At 42.1% G+C, this 15,674-nt stretch overlaps 1 protein-coding gene across 3 annotated transcripts in view; it reads right to left on the bottom strand.

Annotated features, from left to right (window-relative positions):
• Positions 1-336: 336 nt before the first annotated feature.
• Positions 337-15,674, bottom strand: part of LOC115161213 (signal transducer and activator of transcription 5B) — a 32,101-nt gene continuing 16,763 nt past the window's right edge. Inside the window, exons 11-20 of one of the 3 annotated variants that reach the window (XR_003869213.1) lie at positions 14,182-14,304; positions 13,693-13,785; positions 13,241-13,447; positions 12,565-12,659; positions 11,801-11,943; positions 9,436-9,591; positions 9,294-9,345; positions 8,885-8,992; positions 1,568-1,649; positions 1,312-1,403 (exon numbers count right to left, since the gene is read on the bottom strand). Coding sequence is in view for 2 of the 3 variants with exons in the window: in XM_029712012.1 (XP_029567872.1) it covers positions 1,280-1,406; positions 8,885-8,992; positions 9,294-9,345; positions 9,436-9,591; positions 11,801-11,943; positions 12,565-12,659; positions 13,241-13,447; positions 13,693-13,785; positions 14,182-14,304 (1,104 nt within the window). In the remaining variant the exon portion in view is untranslated. Of the gene's footprint in view, positions 1,407-1,567; positions 1,650-8,884; positions 8,993-9,293; positions 9,346-9,435; positions 9,592-11,800; positions 11,944-12,564; positions 12,660-13,240; positions 13,448-13,692; positions 13,786-14,181; positions 14,305-15,674 lie in introns of all 3 variants that reach the window. The other 2 variants (XM_029712012.1, XM_029712022.1) reach the window with 2 other exon arrangements.

Here is a 15,674-nt window from a genome sequence, read left to right as displayed (position 1 = left end):
TCCTAGATAACGTGCCGGACAGTAATTACAGATGTGGCTGATGTACCCAGTGTAACTTTAAGAACAAATGCACAACGTTCAATCAACCCATCACGGGCAAGGCCATTGAGATGAAGTGTCTCACGTGTTATACAAAATAAAATAAAGGTATACCTGATCAAGTGCATTTGTGGTCTATGCCATGCAGGAAAAAAACGAAACGAGCTCTGAAAACATAGAACACAAGAGAAATATCAGGACTCCTGATCACAGAAACTGTGGCTGCACGTTTCACGGAGGCTTGTCACAACAGCTCTCTGAGATAAATGGGTATTGAACATGTTAAGGCTACTGGGGGGGGGGGGGGGTACAGTTAATTTATTACTGAGAAGAGAATTGCATTGGATTCCCCGTGTCCACCATGTCTCCTAAAGCTATGAACAAAGAGTTTGATAGACTATTTTGTTACAAAAATATGTTAATGTTGACTTGTCTTGCTGCCCAGGTCTCCACTTGGTCATTTTGTACATATTATATATTCTAAAGACTACTACATGTGCCCGTCTCATTGAGATCTAAATTATTAGAGGTACACAAGTTTGTTTTTGAAATAGGTCACTGTCATTATATCTATGGCCACTGCACCTCCTGTGCGTAATGGTCATATGCCAACAATTGCCAACGTCATTTAAAAAAAAATGTTGCCTAGGTTAACTCAGCCCTATTTGTATGAATATAATACTTTATGACCATATGTAACTCTGATTAACTATGAGAAAAAGTTAATTGAATTGTTTCCACACCCACCATGTGTCATGGTCATGTGAGGTGAAATGTGTACATTTTCAGATGTGAGCACTCCATTCGTTTGACCTGACGAAGATCCGGTTCGGATCGAAACGTTGTCAATCAAGCTGTGAATTGGGAGCATAAAAACAGTGTGCAGGCCTTCCTGCTCTTTAAACATTTTTAGAGTATGGCCATAAGCAGCATAGCTAAACATTTTTGTAAAAATATTGCTGTATATTGTAGTAACACACATTCCTACATTTTTCTCAGTAAAGGTTTGTTTGGAAGTAAGTACTGTGCTTTTTCTTCAGGTACAATTAGCTATTTCTTTTAAATAATCAATTACCACGTCTAGAAGATCAGAGAAGAATCCAAGAACTGTCAAATATTACATTTCACCTTTGAGAATTGACAAAAATAGACAATATAAACCAATGGAACCAAAACCATTGGATGTTTTCTGGGTGCTTGCTCTTGTTGGGGTGCAGGGTCAGGGGTCAAAGGTGAAAGTTCAGGACTGTTGGCCGTCCCACTGGTTGGCCATGGGCCGCCGCAGAAGCTCCTCCACATGTCGGGCCACATCCATGGTGTCTTCCAGGTCAAACTCTCCATCTGCGTCCATCATGGGGTCACTTCTGCTGGGGTGGGAAGGGAGACATACAGACCGCGATCAGTAAGGCATAACGTTGTGTGATATCTGATAGAATATCTGTACCAAAAGCCGGACATGTAGAGAAAAGGAATCATTAGTGATGGGGTTAAGAATCTATATAGTAGGGCAGGGGTATTGAACTCTTACCCTACGAGGTCCGAAGCCTGATGGTTCTGTTCTCCCTGATAATTAATTGCACCCACCTGGTGTCCCACATCTAAATCAGTCCCTGATTAGAGAGGAACAATGAAAAAATGCAATTTCAAGTCCAGAGTTGAATTTGAGGGTAGTATTGTGTCGCAATATAATTATTTTCCTATTTTATATAGATACTGTGACTCCAAGTATTGATTTACTAGGCAGTATTTCTCATCATTATGTCTCGCTCTCTTCTTTTTAAAAAAGGCGAGCCAACAAGTTTTCAACCCATTACTGTATCTCCAAGACTGATCAAAACGTGGTTTTGTCATGGCTCTCTATTGTCCCTCTGCTGCAGACATATAGTGAGCAATGTTTGGAACATCGACTCATAAAAATTGCAGTATTGAATCACAATACATATAGAATCTCTAAAACATATCGTATCAGCACCGAAGCACCTTGATAATATTTTATTGTTAAGTCCCTGGCAATTCCCAGCCCTAGAAATCACGTCAGCTCTCTTAAGGGCATTTCAATCTGCAATGCTTCGTATGTTGCAACCTTCCGAAAATGACCATATTAGGAAACCCGTGACAAAGCAAGCATTGACTGGGCTTCTGGTACAGTTTGTAGTGTGCTAGCCTTGAAAGCCAAGGGTAGGGATTTTGATACCCATCTGACTTTTTCCGATTTCAAGAGAGAATATAACGGTTTATATTGGCGTTTCTGTGTGATGCTTCAAAGTAGCCACCCTTTGCCTTGACAGCTTTGCACACTCTTGGAATTCTCTCAACCAGCTTCAGATGACCTGGCCTCCACAATCACCCCACCTCAATCCAATTGCGATGGTTTGGGATGAGTTGGAACGCAAAGTGAAGGAAAAGCAGCCAACAAGTGCTCAGCATATGTGGGAACTCCTTCAACACTGTTGGAAAAGCATTCCAGGTGAAACTGATTGAGAGAATGCCAAGAGTGTGCAAAGCTGTCATCAAGGCAAAGGGTGACTACTTTGAAGAACCTAAAATATATTTTGATTTGTTTAACACTTTTTGGGTTACTACATGATTCCATATGTGTTACTTCATAGTTGAGGTCTTCACTATTATTCTACAGTGTAAAAAATGGTACAAATAAAGAAAAACCCTTGAGTGAGTAGGTGTGTCCAAACTTTTGACTGGTAATGTGCATGTATGTATGTATGTATGTATGCATGCATGCATGCATGCATGTATGTATGTATGCATGTATGTATGCATGCATGTATGCATGTATGTATGTGTCATATATATATATATATATATATATATATATATATATATATATATATATATATAGTATTATTATACATACTTGGAGCCAAATATAGATGTAAAATAATACATTTACAATAATGAGCTCAAAGTCAATTTCAGGTCTTGTGAGCAGAAACTTCAACATTGTGAGAAACTTCCAGCGTGTCTTTACCGTAAACACAGAGATTAGATTTATATAGTGGCCAAATAGGCCTACATTATGCTCAAATAGCCACAGTAGCCTATCAGAGTGGTCTACTAGTAAAACCAAATGGAGCAAATGCATTCCATAACATTTGCACATGGAAATAGCCATTTACAGTGCAATCGGAAAGTATTCAAAAACATTGACTTCTTCTACATTACAGCCTTATTCTAAAATGGATTCAATTGTTTTTAACCTTCATCAATCTACATACAATACCCCATAATGACAAAGCAAAATCTGAAATATGACATTTACATAAGTATTCAAGCCCATTACTCAGTACTTTGTTGAAGCACCTTTGGCAGCGATTACAGCCTCGAGTCTTCTTGGGTATGACGCTACAAGCTTGGCACACCTGTATTTGGGGAGTTTCTCCCATTCTTCTCTGCAGATCCTCTCAAGCTCTGTCAGGTTGAATGGGGAGCGTCGCTGCACATCTATTTTCAAGTCTCTCCAGAGATATTTGATCGGGTTCAAGTCCGGGCTCTGGCTGGGCCACTCAAGGACATTGAGACTTGTCCCGAAGCCACTGCTGTGTCATCTTGGTTGTGTGCTTAGGGTCGTTGTCCTGTTGAAAGGTGAACCTTCGCCCCAGTCTGAGGTCCTGAGCGCTCTGGAGCAGGTTTTCATCAAGGATCTCTCTGTACTTTGCACCGTTCATATTCGCCTCAATCCTAACTAGTCTCCCAGTCCCTGCCGCTGAAAAACATCCCCACAGCATAATGCTGCCACCACCATGCTTCACCGTAGGGCTGGTGCCAGGTTTCCTCCAGATATGACGCTTGGCATTCAAGCCAAAGACTTCAATCTTGGTTTCATCAAACCAGATAATCTTGTTTCTAATGGTCTGAGAGTCCTTTAGGTGCCTTTTGGCAAACTCCAAGCGGGCTGTCATGTGCCTTTTACTGAGGGGTGGCTTCTGTCTGGCGACTCTACCATAAAGGCCTGATAGGTGGAGTGCTGCGGAGATGGTTGTCCTTCTGGAACTTTCTCCCATCTCCACAGAGGAACACTGGAGCTCTATCAGAGTGAACATCGGGTTCTTGGTCACCTCCCTGACCAATGCCCTTTTCCCCCCCGATTGCTCAGTTTGGCTCGGCGGCCAGCTCCACGAAGTCTCTTGGTGGTTCCAAACTTCTTCCATTTAAGAATGTGTTCTTAAATGTGTTCTTGGGGACATTCAAATCCGCAGCAATTTTTTGGTACACTTTCCCAGATCTGTACCTTGACACAATCTTGTCTCGGAGCTCTACAGACAAGTCCTTTGACCACATGGCTTGGTTTTTGCTCTGACATGCACTGTCAACTGTGGGACCTTATATAGACAGGTGTGCGCGCCTTTCCAAATCATGTCCAAACAATTGAATTTACCACAGGTGGACTCCAATCAAGTTGTAGAAACATCAAGGATGATCAATGGAAACAGGAGCTACATTTTGAGTCTCATAGCAAAGGGTCTGAATACTTATGTAAATAATGTTTTTTTTATTTAATTATTAATGGGTTTTTTTCCTGTACTTTTTACCCCCTTTTCTCCCCAATTTTGTGATATCCAATTGGTAGTTATAGTCTTGTCCCATCGCTGCAACTCCCAGGCGGACTCGGGAGAGGTGAAGTTCGAGAGCCATGCGTCCTCCGAAACACGACCCCGCCAAGCCACACTGCTTCTTGACACACTGCTCGCTTAACCCGGAAGCCAGCCGCACCAATGTGTGGAAGGAAACACCATACAGCTGGCAACTAAAGCCAGCGTGCATGAGCGCGGCTGCCAGAAGGAGTTGCTAGAGCGCGATGGGACAAGGACACCCCGGCCGGCCAAACGCTCCCCTAACCTGGACGACGCTGGGCCAATTGTGCACCGCCTCATGGGTTTCCTGGTCGCGGCCAGCTCCGACACAGCCCGGGATCAAACCAGGATCTGTAGTGACGCGTCTAGCACTGATCAGTGCCTTAGAATGCTGCGCCACTCGGGAAGTCACCGTTTTACATTTTTAATACATTTGCAAACATTTCTAAAAACCTGTTTTTGCTTTGTCATTATGGGGTATTGTGTGTAGATTGATGAGGATTTTTTATTTTTATTTAATCAATTTTAGAATAAGGCTGTAACGTACTAAAATGTACTGTATAAAACATTGCGCTTGCAAACTTGGTTAGCTATGCAACCGGTTTCAATACAGCAACTGTTTTAGACATGTTTTTTTTAACCAAGCCAGAGAAATAAATGTTTAAAATCAGTACAGAGTGAACAAACAACAAAACACTGTGCAATGAAAGCTTCCTGTCACCACCAGACTTTCCATTTAAATAGTGTCAAGATAATGCTTTCATGTCAGGGTTTGTAGTGTAGTGGTTAACGTCACTGCCCTGGGATCTAAAGGTCCTGAGTTCTCTTCTCGGAGGAGAGATTGACATTTCTCTTTCGTGTATAGTTTTGACACCCCCTCCTCCCAGTCCCAACACACACAGAGACTGACCGGGGCGCACACGCAAGCACGGTGTGCGCTTATTTTCTATTATTAGAGGTCTCTTAAAAACACCTGAAGTCGATTGACACACGGTAACAAAAAAAATCCTCATCAAAATGCGTCAATTTAAGCTTGAGATATGTTTTTGCATGGGCTGCGTCTCAACCCACCCCATTTGCCTATGGCTGCTTTCCGCCTCTGCAGTGGAAGGTGGCCGAGCAACGGAGGCGTTTATCAGACCATGAGACATCCCCCCCCCAAAAAATCGGTCTTCAGAAGAAAACATCTGCAGCGTCCGAACGGTTTAGCCAAGAAAACTACTATGACCACTCTATGGAAAGGGAAGACTCGTGAACACGATGGTGTTCTCTGTTTTGCTCTATGACTCCCACAAGTGTCACGGGACTCGTCTGAAGGTAACCGGTACTGGTTATAAAACATTTATGGAAGTGTGGAGGCAGTTGTGCCTACCCAAAAAGGGGTTAAATATGTTTTAAAATAATAATATCCTGAGCTCTCATATCTCCTAGATATAAGACAAACACTTCAAAACCTTGTTACTTATTATTTCTTTTTTGACAGACTTTTTTTGCCATTTATGAATGAATGTGTTATTCAATGTGTTTCTATGGGCTGAAAGCCAAATGCAATATTTTATCCCCTCAAAATATGTTTTATACCTAAAGGGTTCCTAAAATTCTAGACCAAATAGCTAAATGATTCACAGTTTGACCATCTTAAAACAATTCAATGTGTCAGCTTAGAACCCCCCCCCCCCCCCCCATAGCATTGAATTCAATAGCAAGGGAAACCAGCGAGCATTTGGCCTCCTTTCATAAGAAAATAGTCAATCAGTGTTGAGCTAAACTGAGTGAGCTCAAATTTGAATGGTTCTGGAGTACCAAAAAAATAAAAAGTGTCAAGGGAAGCCAGTTTGGATTTGGCTTCACACCAATCACAATAAAAGTAAAACGTCATTGACAGAACATCTCATTGTGTCGTTGTCCTCCAGTAGCTAAAATCGTTCATTTCCTAAATTAGCCATGGATGAAGATCGGGATTTGGACTTGTGGTTTTACTTAATTCTCCGTACCGGCTAATGATTATAATGGCGATTCTGATCTAGCCATAAACTCATACATTGTACGCCTGGCCTTAGATGATTGAAGTTCAATATGTAGTAGGCTAATGTTAAAATGCTGGCTCATAGTTGCCCATGAAATGAAGTTAGGCTAGCGAGCAAGCAATTTAGCCAGGTAGCCTAGGACAAAAAAATCTAAAAGTGTGTACTATATGATGGAGTCATAGACCGTTTCAGCAACATGAAAGAGGATGGCATTGGCGTTCCTCTACAAGTAGAGTGAGTCAACACACACAGAAATCAGTGCCATGTACAGCCACAACATATTTAGCTTACAGTTGATTGGACAAAAACGTCTTTGGTATTTCTAAGTTGTCACTGTATTAGACTAAGCGTAGGTGATTTAATGTTGAAATGGTGCTGGAATAGTGGAGGCAGCTCCTGTTTTCTTTGCAACTTGTGGTAACTCTGGTTCTAAATCAACAGCTGTTTAGTGGTCCGAAAATGTTGGTAGCAAACCTCTTATCCCCTTTTTTTACATTTTCGCCTAAAATGTCATACCCAAATTTATTAAATGAACTTGCTTGACCATGTTGTAAGTCAAGTAACTGTTTGTTACATGCAATGTTCTTTGTAGACTTCACCGGACAAATGTTGCTTTCTGGCTTTGTGATGAAACAAACGTGTGGCTGAATTTATTCTGCCACTGTGTGACTTGTCTTCTTATGGTCTCGGCCATAGGCCTATATATCCCAGTGGCATATGAATTCACAGGTTAGAGCAAACAACGCAATTACCACAACACAGGTTGTAATAAGCCCCTGGCTTGGCTTCCCCAGTGATTTTACCGACGTACCACTACTTGTCCCGGGAAACAAATTGGATGACCACCTCTAAATCCGCACATCTGCCGCCTCCGTGGGTGTATCCTACGCCGTTTCCACCGAGGTGGATGACTAGGATGTCAGGGGGAGAAGTAGCACAGGCCCTCTGCTGGCGCAGAACACCGAGCAGTTTGTGCCACTTCATGCCTTGCTCTCTGAGTCAACTAATTTGACAGTCAATGTAAATAGTTAATGGGTAGGCTACATGTTGATTATTTGTGTATTTTCCAGGAGCTTGCTCGATTGTTTTGTTAAGAGATCAGGGAAATGTTTCCCAGTTTAGTCCATATAGGTTTCTGGTTTTTCGCTTCCCCCTGGAAAAAGCTGTTAATATTAAAGAAATACTAATAACTACATTATTTCTGTTGACATTTGTCAATGTTTTTTTTGTTTTTTTTTACAGTATTGCTGTGTTGTGGTGTATTATAAATGTTGTATAATAATGTTGCATAAACAACTTGCGGTGTAAAAAGCAAGGAAATTAAAAACAAAAAACAAATCTTTAAATGAAAAGTAGGCATCGGTCTGAACCCGAAAAATAAAGAAAATTCACATGCGTACTTCACCCATGCCCTACCAAGGTTTTGTAGCACACAAATTTGACCTACTATAGCCTAATGATAAACATGATTTTAATAGCAGGTCACTGTAAAGTCCATCATGCCGCTGAAGAGTATGAATTAGGCTGTTTGAGAATGTTTGAATCCTAAGCAACCTGCCTACACATTGTTGGAAGTAAAATAGACCAACATAGCTACTTTAGTAGGTCAAAGCTGTGTGCTGGAAAACCTTGGTAGCGCATGAGTGAAATACGCATTGGGTGCTCATGTGAATTTATTTTATTCTTCGGCTTCAAACCAATTCCTACTTAAAACATAATTTGTAGTTTTTAATTATACATACACACCTATAAATATATCTACAGATATACATCTATAGATATATGGGCTAATAACTTGCATATATCAACAAATGTGCACACGCGATTCTGCACTTTGATCTGATAAGCGCACCCACTCGCGATGGTGGGATAAAGAAAAATGCCGCTCGTAGGCTACCTGCCAGAACTCTCCTCTAGCGCGCTCTACCTACAACAAAATCCTTGACTCAATCTTGCAAAGTTAGATTTGTTTTGTTTGTTGCTTTCAAAGGGTTGGTGATATGTTGATTCAATCACAAGTCCCATATTAGAGAGAAATGCTGATATAAATATATAGTGTAAACTAACGGAGTAATCTTGTGCATCTGTGCGTGGGCTGGTATTTCTTCTGCGCGACAGTCGAGGGGGAGGTGGGCAGCCGGGCACGCACGCAGCTTAGAGGGAACTGCATGTAATCTAATGACTAGTCACTGCTGTACATTGATACATTCCCATCTGTAGTGTACTTACATGGGAGGGAAAATTGCAAAGTTGATGGGGTGAGCCACTGACGGGGAGGGTGCCTGGTCCATGTAGGTGGGGTTCCCACTGGACGGCTCAGGGTTGGGAGTAGTGAATCTACAGGGAGGACAGGAAGCACAGCCACATTAAAGCTACAGTCTGGGATTTGGGAAGCTATTTATATATTTGGGGTATTTACCCATTGATTATTGAAGAATATAACTTAGAAATGCTTCATGAGTCTTTATCATAAACCAAAAGAGAAACAAAGCAAAGTAATTTTCACACAATTTGCCCAATTACAAATTGCCATATGATAGGGTAGAGGCTAGCGCCAGATTTGGAATTGGGTATTATCAGTTCAGTATGTGGGTTTAGAAATAGTAAAAAATTGTTATATGCATGACAGTATACGTACTCTGGAACAACCTGCTTGATCTGTGGTTTGACGTAGCCATCCACTGCTTTTGCTGAGAGAAAATGAGAACAGAGCCAAATTTGAGATAACTTATTTAAGAAAAAAATGTAAGTTTAAGGTGAAGGATGAGGAGGGTACGTACAGAGAGGAGGGGTGTAGTACTTGGAGAACACCTCGTCCTTGGGCCGGTCGGGATAGAGGAACATGAGGTGGTTGAGGTCACTGATGCGGTCGGCTAGTGAGCGGATAGAAAAGTCTTTGGTGGTGTACGGCATGAGGTTCCACACCAGCCTCTCCCCTGGAGAACAAGATCATAGAAAAACATCCTTTCAACCTCAATTTAGCCAGATTAGGCTCATTGACGTCACATTTTTTTGAGGGAGAGACCTGGACTAAGGAGACGGAGAACATCTAAAAAGTCCATTATGTAGTTTTGTGTACGACCTGACAGTGAAGACATCAACACTATGAAATAACACATATGGATTCATGTAGTAACCAAAAGTGTTAAATCAAAATATATTTTATATTTGAGATTCTTCTAAGTAGCCACCCTTTGCCTTGACAGCTTTGCACACTCTTGGCATTCTCTCAACCAGCTTCATGAGGTAGTCACCTGGAATGCGTTTTAATTAACAGGTGTGCCATGTTAAAAGTACATTTGTGGAATTTCTTTCCTTCTTAATGCATTTGAGCCAATCAGTTGTGTTGTGACAAGGTAGGGGTGGTATACAGTAGATGGTCTTTTAACAAAAAGTCCATATTATGGCAAGAATAACTCAAATAAGCAAAGAGAAACGACAGTACATTATTTCAAGACATGATCAGTCAACAAGGAACATTTCAAGAACTTTGAAAGTTTCTTCAAGTGCAGTCGCAAAAACCATAAAGCACTATGATGAAACTGGCTCTCATGACGACCGCCACAGGAAAGGAAGACCCAGAGTTACTTCTGCTGCAAAAGACAAGTTCATTAGAGTTACCAGCCTCAGAAATTGCAGCCCAAATAAATGCTTCAGAGTTCAAGTAACAGACACATCAACTGTTCAGAGGAGACTGCATGAATCAGGCCTTCATGGTCAAACTGCTGCAAAGAAACCAATACTAAAGGATACCAATAAGAAGAAGCGACTTGCTTGGACCAAGAAACACGAGCAATGGACATTAGACCGGTGGAAATCTGTCCTTTGGTCTGATGAGTCCAAATTTTGGATTTTTGGTTTCAATTGCCTTTGTGTCTTTGTGAGACGCAGAGTAGGTGAACGAATGATCTCTGCATGTGTAGTTGCCACCATAAAGCATGGAGGTGGTGGTGTGGGAGTGCTTTGCTGGTGACACAGTGATTTATTTAGAATTCAAGGCACACTTAACCAGCATGGCTACCACAGCCTTCTGCAGCAATACGCCATGCCATCTGGTTTGCGCTTAGTGGGACTATCATTTGTTTTTCAACAGGACAATGGCCCAACACACCTCCAGGCTGTGTAAGGGCTATTTGACCAAGGAGAGTAATGAGTGCTGCATCAGATGAACTGGCCTCCGCAATCACCCAAACTCAACCCAATCGAGATGGTTTGGGATGAGTTGGACTGCAGAGTGAAGGAAAAGTAGCCAACAAGTGCTCAGCATATGTGAGAACTCCTTCAAGACTGTTGGAAAAGCATTCCAGGTGAAGCTGGTTGAGAGAATGCCAAGAGTGTGCAAAGCTCTCCTCAAGGCAAAGGGTGGCTACTTTGAAGAATCAAAAATATATTTTGATTTGTTTAACACTTTTTTGGTTACTACATGATTCCATATGTGTTATTTCATAGTTTATGTTTTCACTATTATTCTACAACTTGGAAAATGGTCAAAATAAAAAAAAACCTTGAATGAGTAGGTGTATCCAAACTTGACTGGTACTGTATATTTTTGGTTATTGAAAACATTTCTAAACAGTTTTGATGGTAGAATGATTATCTACAGTGGTTTTCAACCTGGTTACTGCAGGTGGTTTTCACAACACAAATTGTTTATAATAATAACAATAAAAACAAGCCTTACATTTGTTACATTCACTGCTAAACTGGACCAAATTTGACCGGCAAGATGTTTTATGTAAAAAAACAAATAAAATTGAAATCCTTGACTACCCAAATGGTGGTTCCTCAAGAGCTTCTGAGGGTAACTTGGTGGTCCCCGGAAGAGAAAAGGTCGGGAACTGCTTATTTTGTCACATAAACTAAGAATCCGGTGAACATTTTAGAAACCAGGAAATGGTAGAGCTATTTCTACATATTGCTCCAGCAGTTTTACAGCTAAAAATGTTTACATCAAGTTACATATTAAGATCATATGCATCTACGTTATGTTAGCCGTTTGTCAACCAACTGAATAAAATCGGCAACCACGTTTTTCCTGCCTCAATTACCTACACCCCCTCACACGATGTGGACAGCCATGCATGGGCTCACGTTTTGGTCCGAAAACACTCTGCTTACTCCTAGGTGGGCAGTAGAGTACAGTACCTGCTTTGTTAGGGTTCTCTGCCACCCAGGCGATGGTGATGCCCCCGATCTCAGAGTCACTGAAGCGGAGCAGGAAGGTCCCGTTGGGCTTGGACATCAGCATATCCTGGGCTTGCTGTTTGTTCACAAAGCCCAAGATCGCCCTGCGTAACACGAAGACGCAGTACGTAAACATACACACGTGCCTACGCAGTACACGCGCGCGCACACACAGTATGAAAGTTAACGTGCACGCAAGCACTCACACACAATATGTTAAAACGAAAAGAACAAGCGCACACGTTTACCCTATTTCATTGCACAATTCTAAAGACGTATTTTCACAATAAGAGCATGGTCAAAAGGCTGCTTATTCAACTCCTTCCTTTCATCAACAATTGTCTTATAACAGGGTTAATGGAAAGGCTGAGGCTGCACGAGCGAATTGAACCGCCCCGTCCCACAGATGTTACAATGTGTGTGGGCGGTAAATTCGATTGCCGTTTTTTACAGACAGCTTACGACAAAGAAAGGCACTTTACAGTTAAAGTCTGTCAAAGTTTGCACACCAGACAAAAAAACGGCAGATCACGTGTGGGGCGAGTGAGAACAGGAAGGAGGGGAAAGCGGTAGCAGAGCGAGCAGCGGGTACGTACTTTTTGTTGTTGTTGTGTAAAGTAGATATTGCCGCATGAGCGTGTTAAGCTATAGGGAAGAAGCGTCCAGAGAATTTGGCCACACAGCCACTAATGGAAAAGCTCTGAATTGAAGCACTCCTCTCTCACCCGTCATTCCAGTGGGGCTTCAGGTGTTTCTTCATGAGCTCCATGACTCCGTCAAACCACTGCCAGAAAGTGAAGTTCCTTCCAGGCAAGCTCTCCTGTGGATAGCATAGATAACCAATGGTATTGTGAACCAGGTTTGATTTTCTTTCTATTACAAATACTATTTTGACACAGGTATTGCTGTTAGTCTTAAAGATGGAATCCGCAGTAGGGTGAAACAGTGCCACTGGCCGCCCCACCACCATTGTTATTGTTGCCGAGCTGAAGAGCGTTGTTGAGAATGGTCAAATAAATTACAATACATAGTGCTCTTTAAACGTGTGTGCAATCAAGTCGGGGGGGGGGGGGGGGGGGGGGGGGGACTGTTTGCAGTAAAATTACTTTTGTTGTAATACTGCAAACGGACGTGGCTGTTTCGTCATCGTGGATTCCAGCTTGAAGTCTGTGTGGAAACATCCCTATTCCAGTGGTTTAATGGTCATGTAGGAGTCAGTGGTGAAACGGTTGAACTTGTTTGAACTGGGGCCAGGACATGGTCAGGTTGTGGAGGCAGTCAGTAAAAAGTAGTCGTTAGAAAAAAAAAAAAAAAAAGGTCATACCTGGTCATGGTCATGTTGCGGTAGTAAGTCAGTGCAGTGGTAAAACAATCTAAAAGTCAAATCAAAAACGGTCGTACCCGGTTGAACTGGGCCCAGGACATGGTCATGTTGCGGTAGTCTTCTGGGTTTATGCTGGCGCTGCTGAATGCCTTCTGGGCCAGGAAGATCAGGTTGTCGTCGCAGAGGCCGCGGGCACTGTGCATCTCTGCCTTGTATTTCATGTCTAGGGCTTCACACAGCTGGGGCCACAGCACCTTGTCAGGAACTATGAATGGCACCCTGCCCTGGGGGAGGGGGGATGGGGGAGGAAAGCAGAGTGTGTGTATGAGAGGGAGAGGAAGAGAGGGTTGGAACAGCAAAAAAAAAAAGGGGGGGGTGAAATCAGTGAAAGAGAAAAAAAGAGATAAGAATGATATATACAGGAGTTGTTCCGAGCTTTTCCAACTCTTAGATAAACTACAGTGGCAGATAAGAGATGTGCAAAAGGGTTGTATGCAAAGTGTCTTCCAGTAAAGGCCAATAAACTCACCGGCTCTGCAAAAGCATTGTCCCACAGGACCGTTGCCGTGGCGTTGTTGTCTTGACTACCATGAACTATCACCACCACGGGGAGAGATAACGTCTGGGGAAAAAATTACAAATAGTTACACTGACTGCATTAATTACACTAATTTAAGTCATCCTACTCAAAGTTCACTACAGAAAGGATGTCAATTAAATGAAAGACATCAAATCTGATCAAAATGATCCTGTGTTGTCTCAATCCTGTTGCCCCATTAAATTGTGTTCCCCTTTCATTTAAGGACACAGACAATATTTCAACCAAATATCATATAACATGATCTTTGTAATCGCATTATGAGGTATGTTAGAGATTTGCTTCCCTTTGTCTTAAACTGCATCCCCAAAAAATGGCGGGACCACACAGAATTGAACACAACACAGGATTATTTTGATCTGGATGAAATGTTATGACAAACTGGGCCCTGGTGTTTCTGGAAGTGGATTTTCCTGTAACCTTGACGTGGAACACCAGCTCGTTGCCCCCCACGCTGAACTGAGACTCAAACATGACAGTGAACTTCTCCTCTGTGACCGACTCTGCCCCGCGACGGTCCGACCGTTTGATCCGCTTCAGGGACTACACAGCACAGGAGAGACCACAACACAATCTCTGCTTATCGACCACAACTACAAAAACGCTACAACATTTTGACCACATGTATGTATCACAATTTGGCAAAACCACAAAAGGTTTTGGAGTAAAATGCCAATTAAATCCAATTACAATACATCAGTAATGTAATTCAGTAACGAATCCCCTAGCTGACAAGGTGAAAAATCTGTCGACGTGCCCTTGAGCAAGGCACTTAAACCTAATAGCTCCAGGGTTGCCTTTGATAATGGCAGACCCTGGCCGTGACCCCACTCTCCGAGGGTGTCTCAGGGGGAGTTGGGATATGCAAAAAACACATTTCCAATTCACACATGCGTATCAACCCTTTACACTCGTACCTGTATATGGGCTGAAAAAGGCAAATTTGGGCACTGATCTACCATCGCTTTCCAATTTAGGGGCTTTACAGTAAAACGCTTTAAGTTAAGTCAGAACTTAGGCTCTGAGCTTCAAAGCACTTTATGGGTTTTGACTGACAGCTGTTCTGAACTTGAGCACCGCTCGCAACAAGAACTTTCCCCCCTCCCTCCCGCTAAATTGGACAACCTTTGCACATTTGTTGTCTGGGAGATGGAAACACTAAATTAAAAGGACTACGGATTGTGAAAGATGAGACATTGAGGATTATATTAAACACCGCTTTTGATGTCATACAAGCAAGCCAAGTCCAAATCTGTACTTCACCTTTCCATAACATTTATGATCACCATGTCTGATGTACAGTTACAAGATGACATGGCATCACAACCCTGTGTTGTTCTGAACAGAATGAACCGGTTTGTCCACCTGAACGCACGCCCGACTCATTTCTACCCGAATTGCCCTGTGAAAGCCCAAACACTAAGATCATATTTTATAACTTAGCTGGTCATGTTGGCAATAGAACAAGCTTTCAAATGATGCACACCTCAGATCGCGATTTATAAAATGGCCCGTTTTTGGATATACCGCAAACAGTAATTGTGTGATGCAGAGCTGTGTTCCAAACAAAACTACAAGTGTGCTTGCTCTAGTTCCTCAACAGCAGGTAGGGGAGCTCTTCTTGTCATTTGTTTTGTCTTATGTTGCACCTACCCCATATCTTGCAGAAATATTCTTATGTTACTGCATGTATTTTCAGATTTCGTTATCAACAAATGCAGCGAAAAGTACAGTCAATATAAAATGCACATAAAATCAACAGTGTAATGTTTGGATTCAGTCTTGTGTCAGGTGAACTGTTGTATCCTCAACTTTGGTCTAATAATGCTCCCATAATATCCAAACGGTTCCCTTTCAATTGCTACCAAGCTTATGCATATGCTTTTCATATTTCTTCTGTAAGAAACATTTCA

The sequence above is a fragment of the Salmo trutta genome, chromosome 2, assembly GCF_901001165.1.
Source record: "Salmo trutta chromosome 2, fSalTru1.1, whole genome shotgun sequence".
Taxonomy (NCBI): Eukaryota; Metazoa; Chordata; class Actinopteri; order Salmoniformes; family Salmonidae; genus Salmo; species Salmo trutta.
Note: the sequence above shows the minus strand (reverse complement) of the source record. Positions and strands in the feature narration are given on the sequence as shown.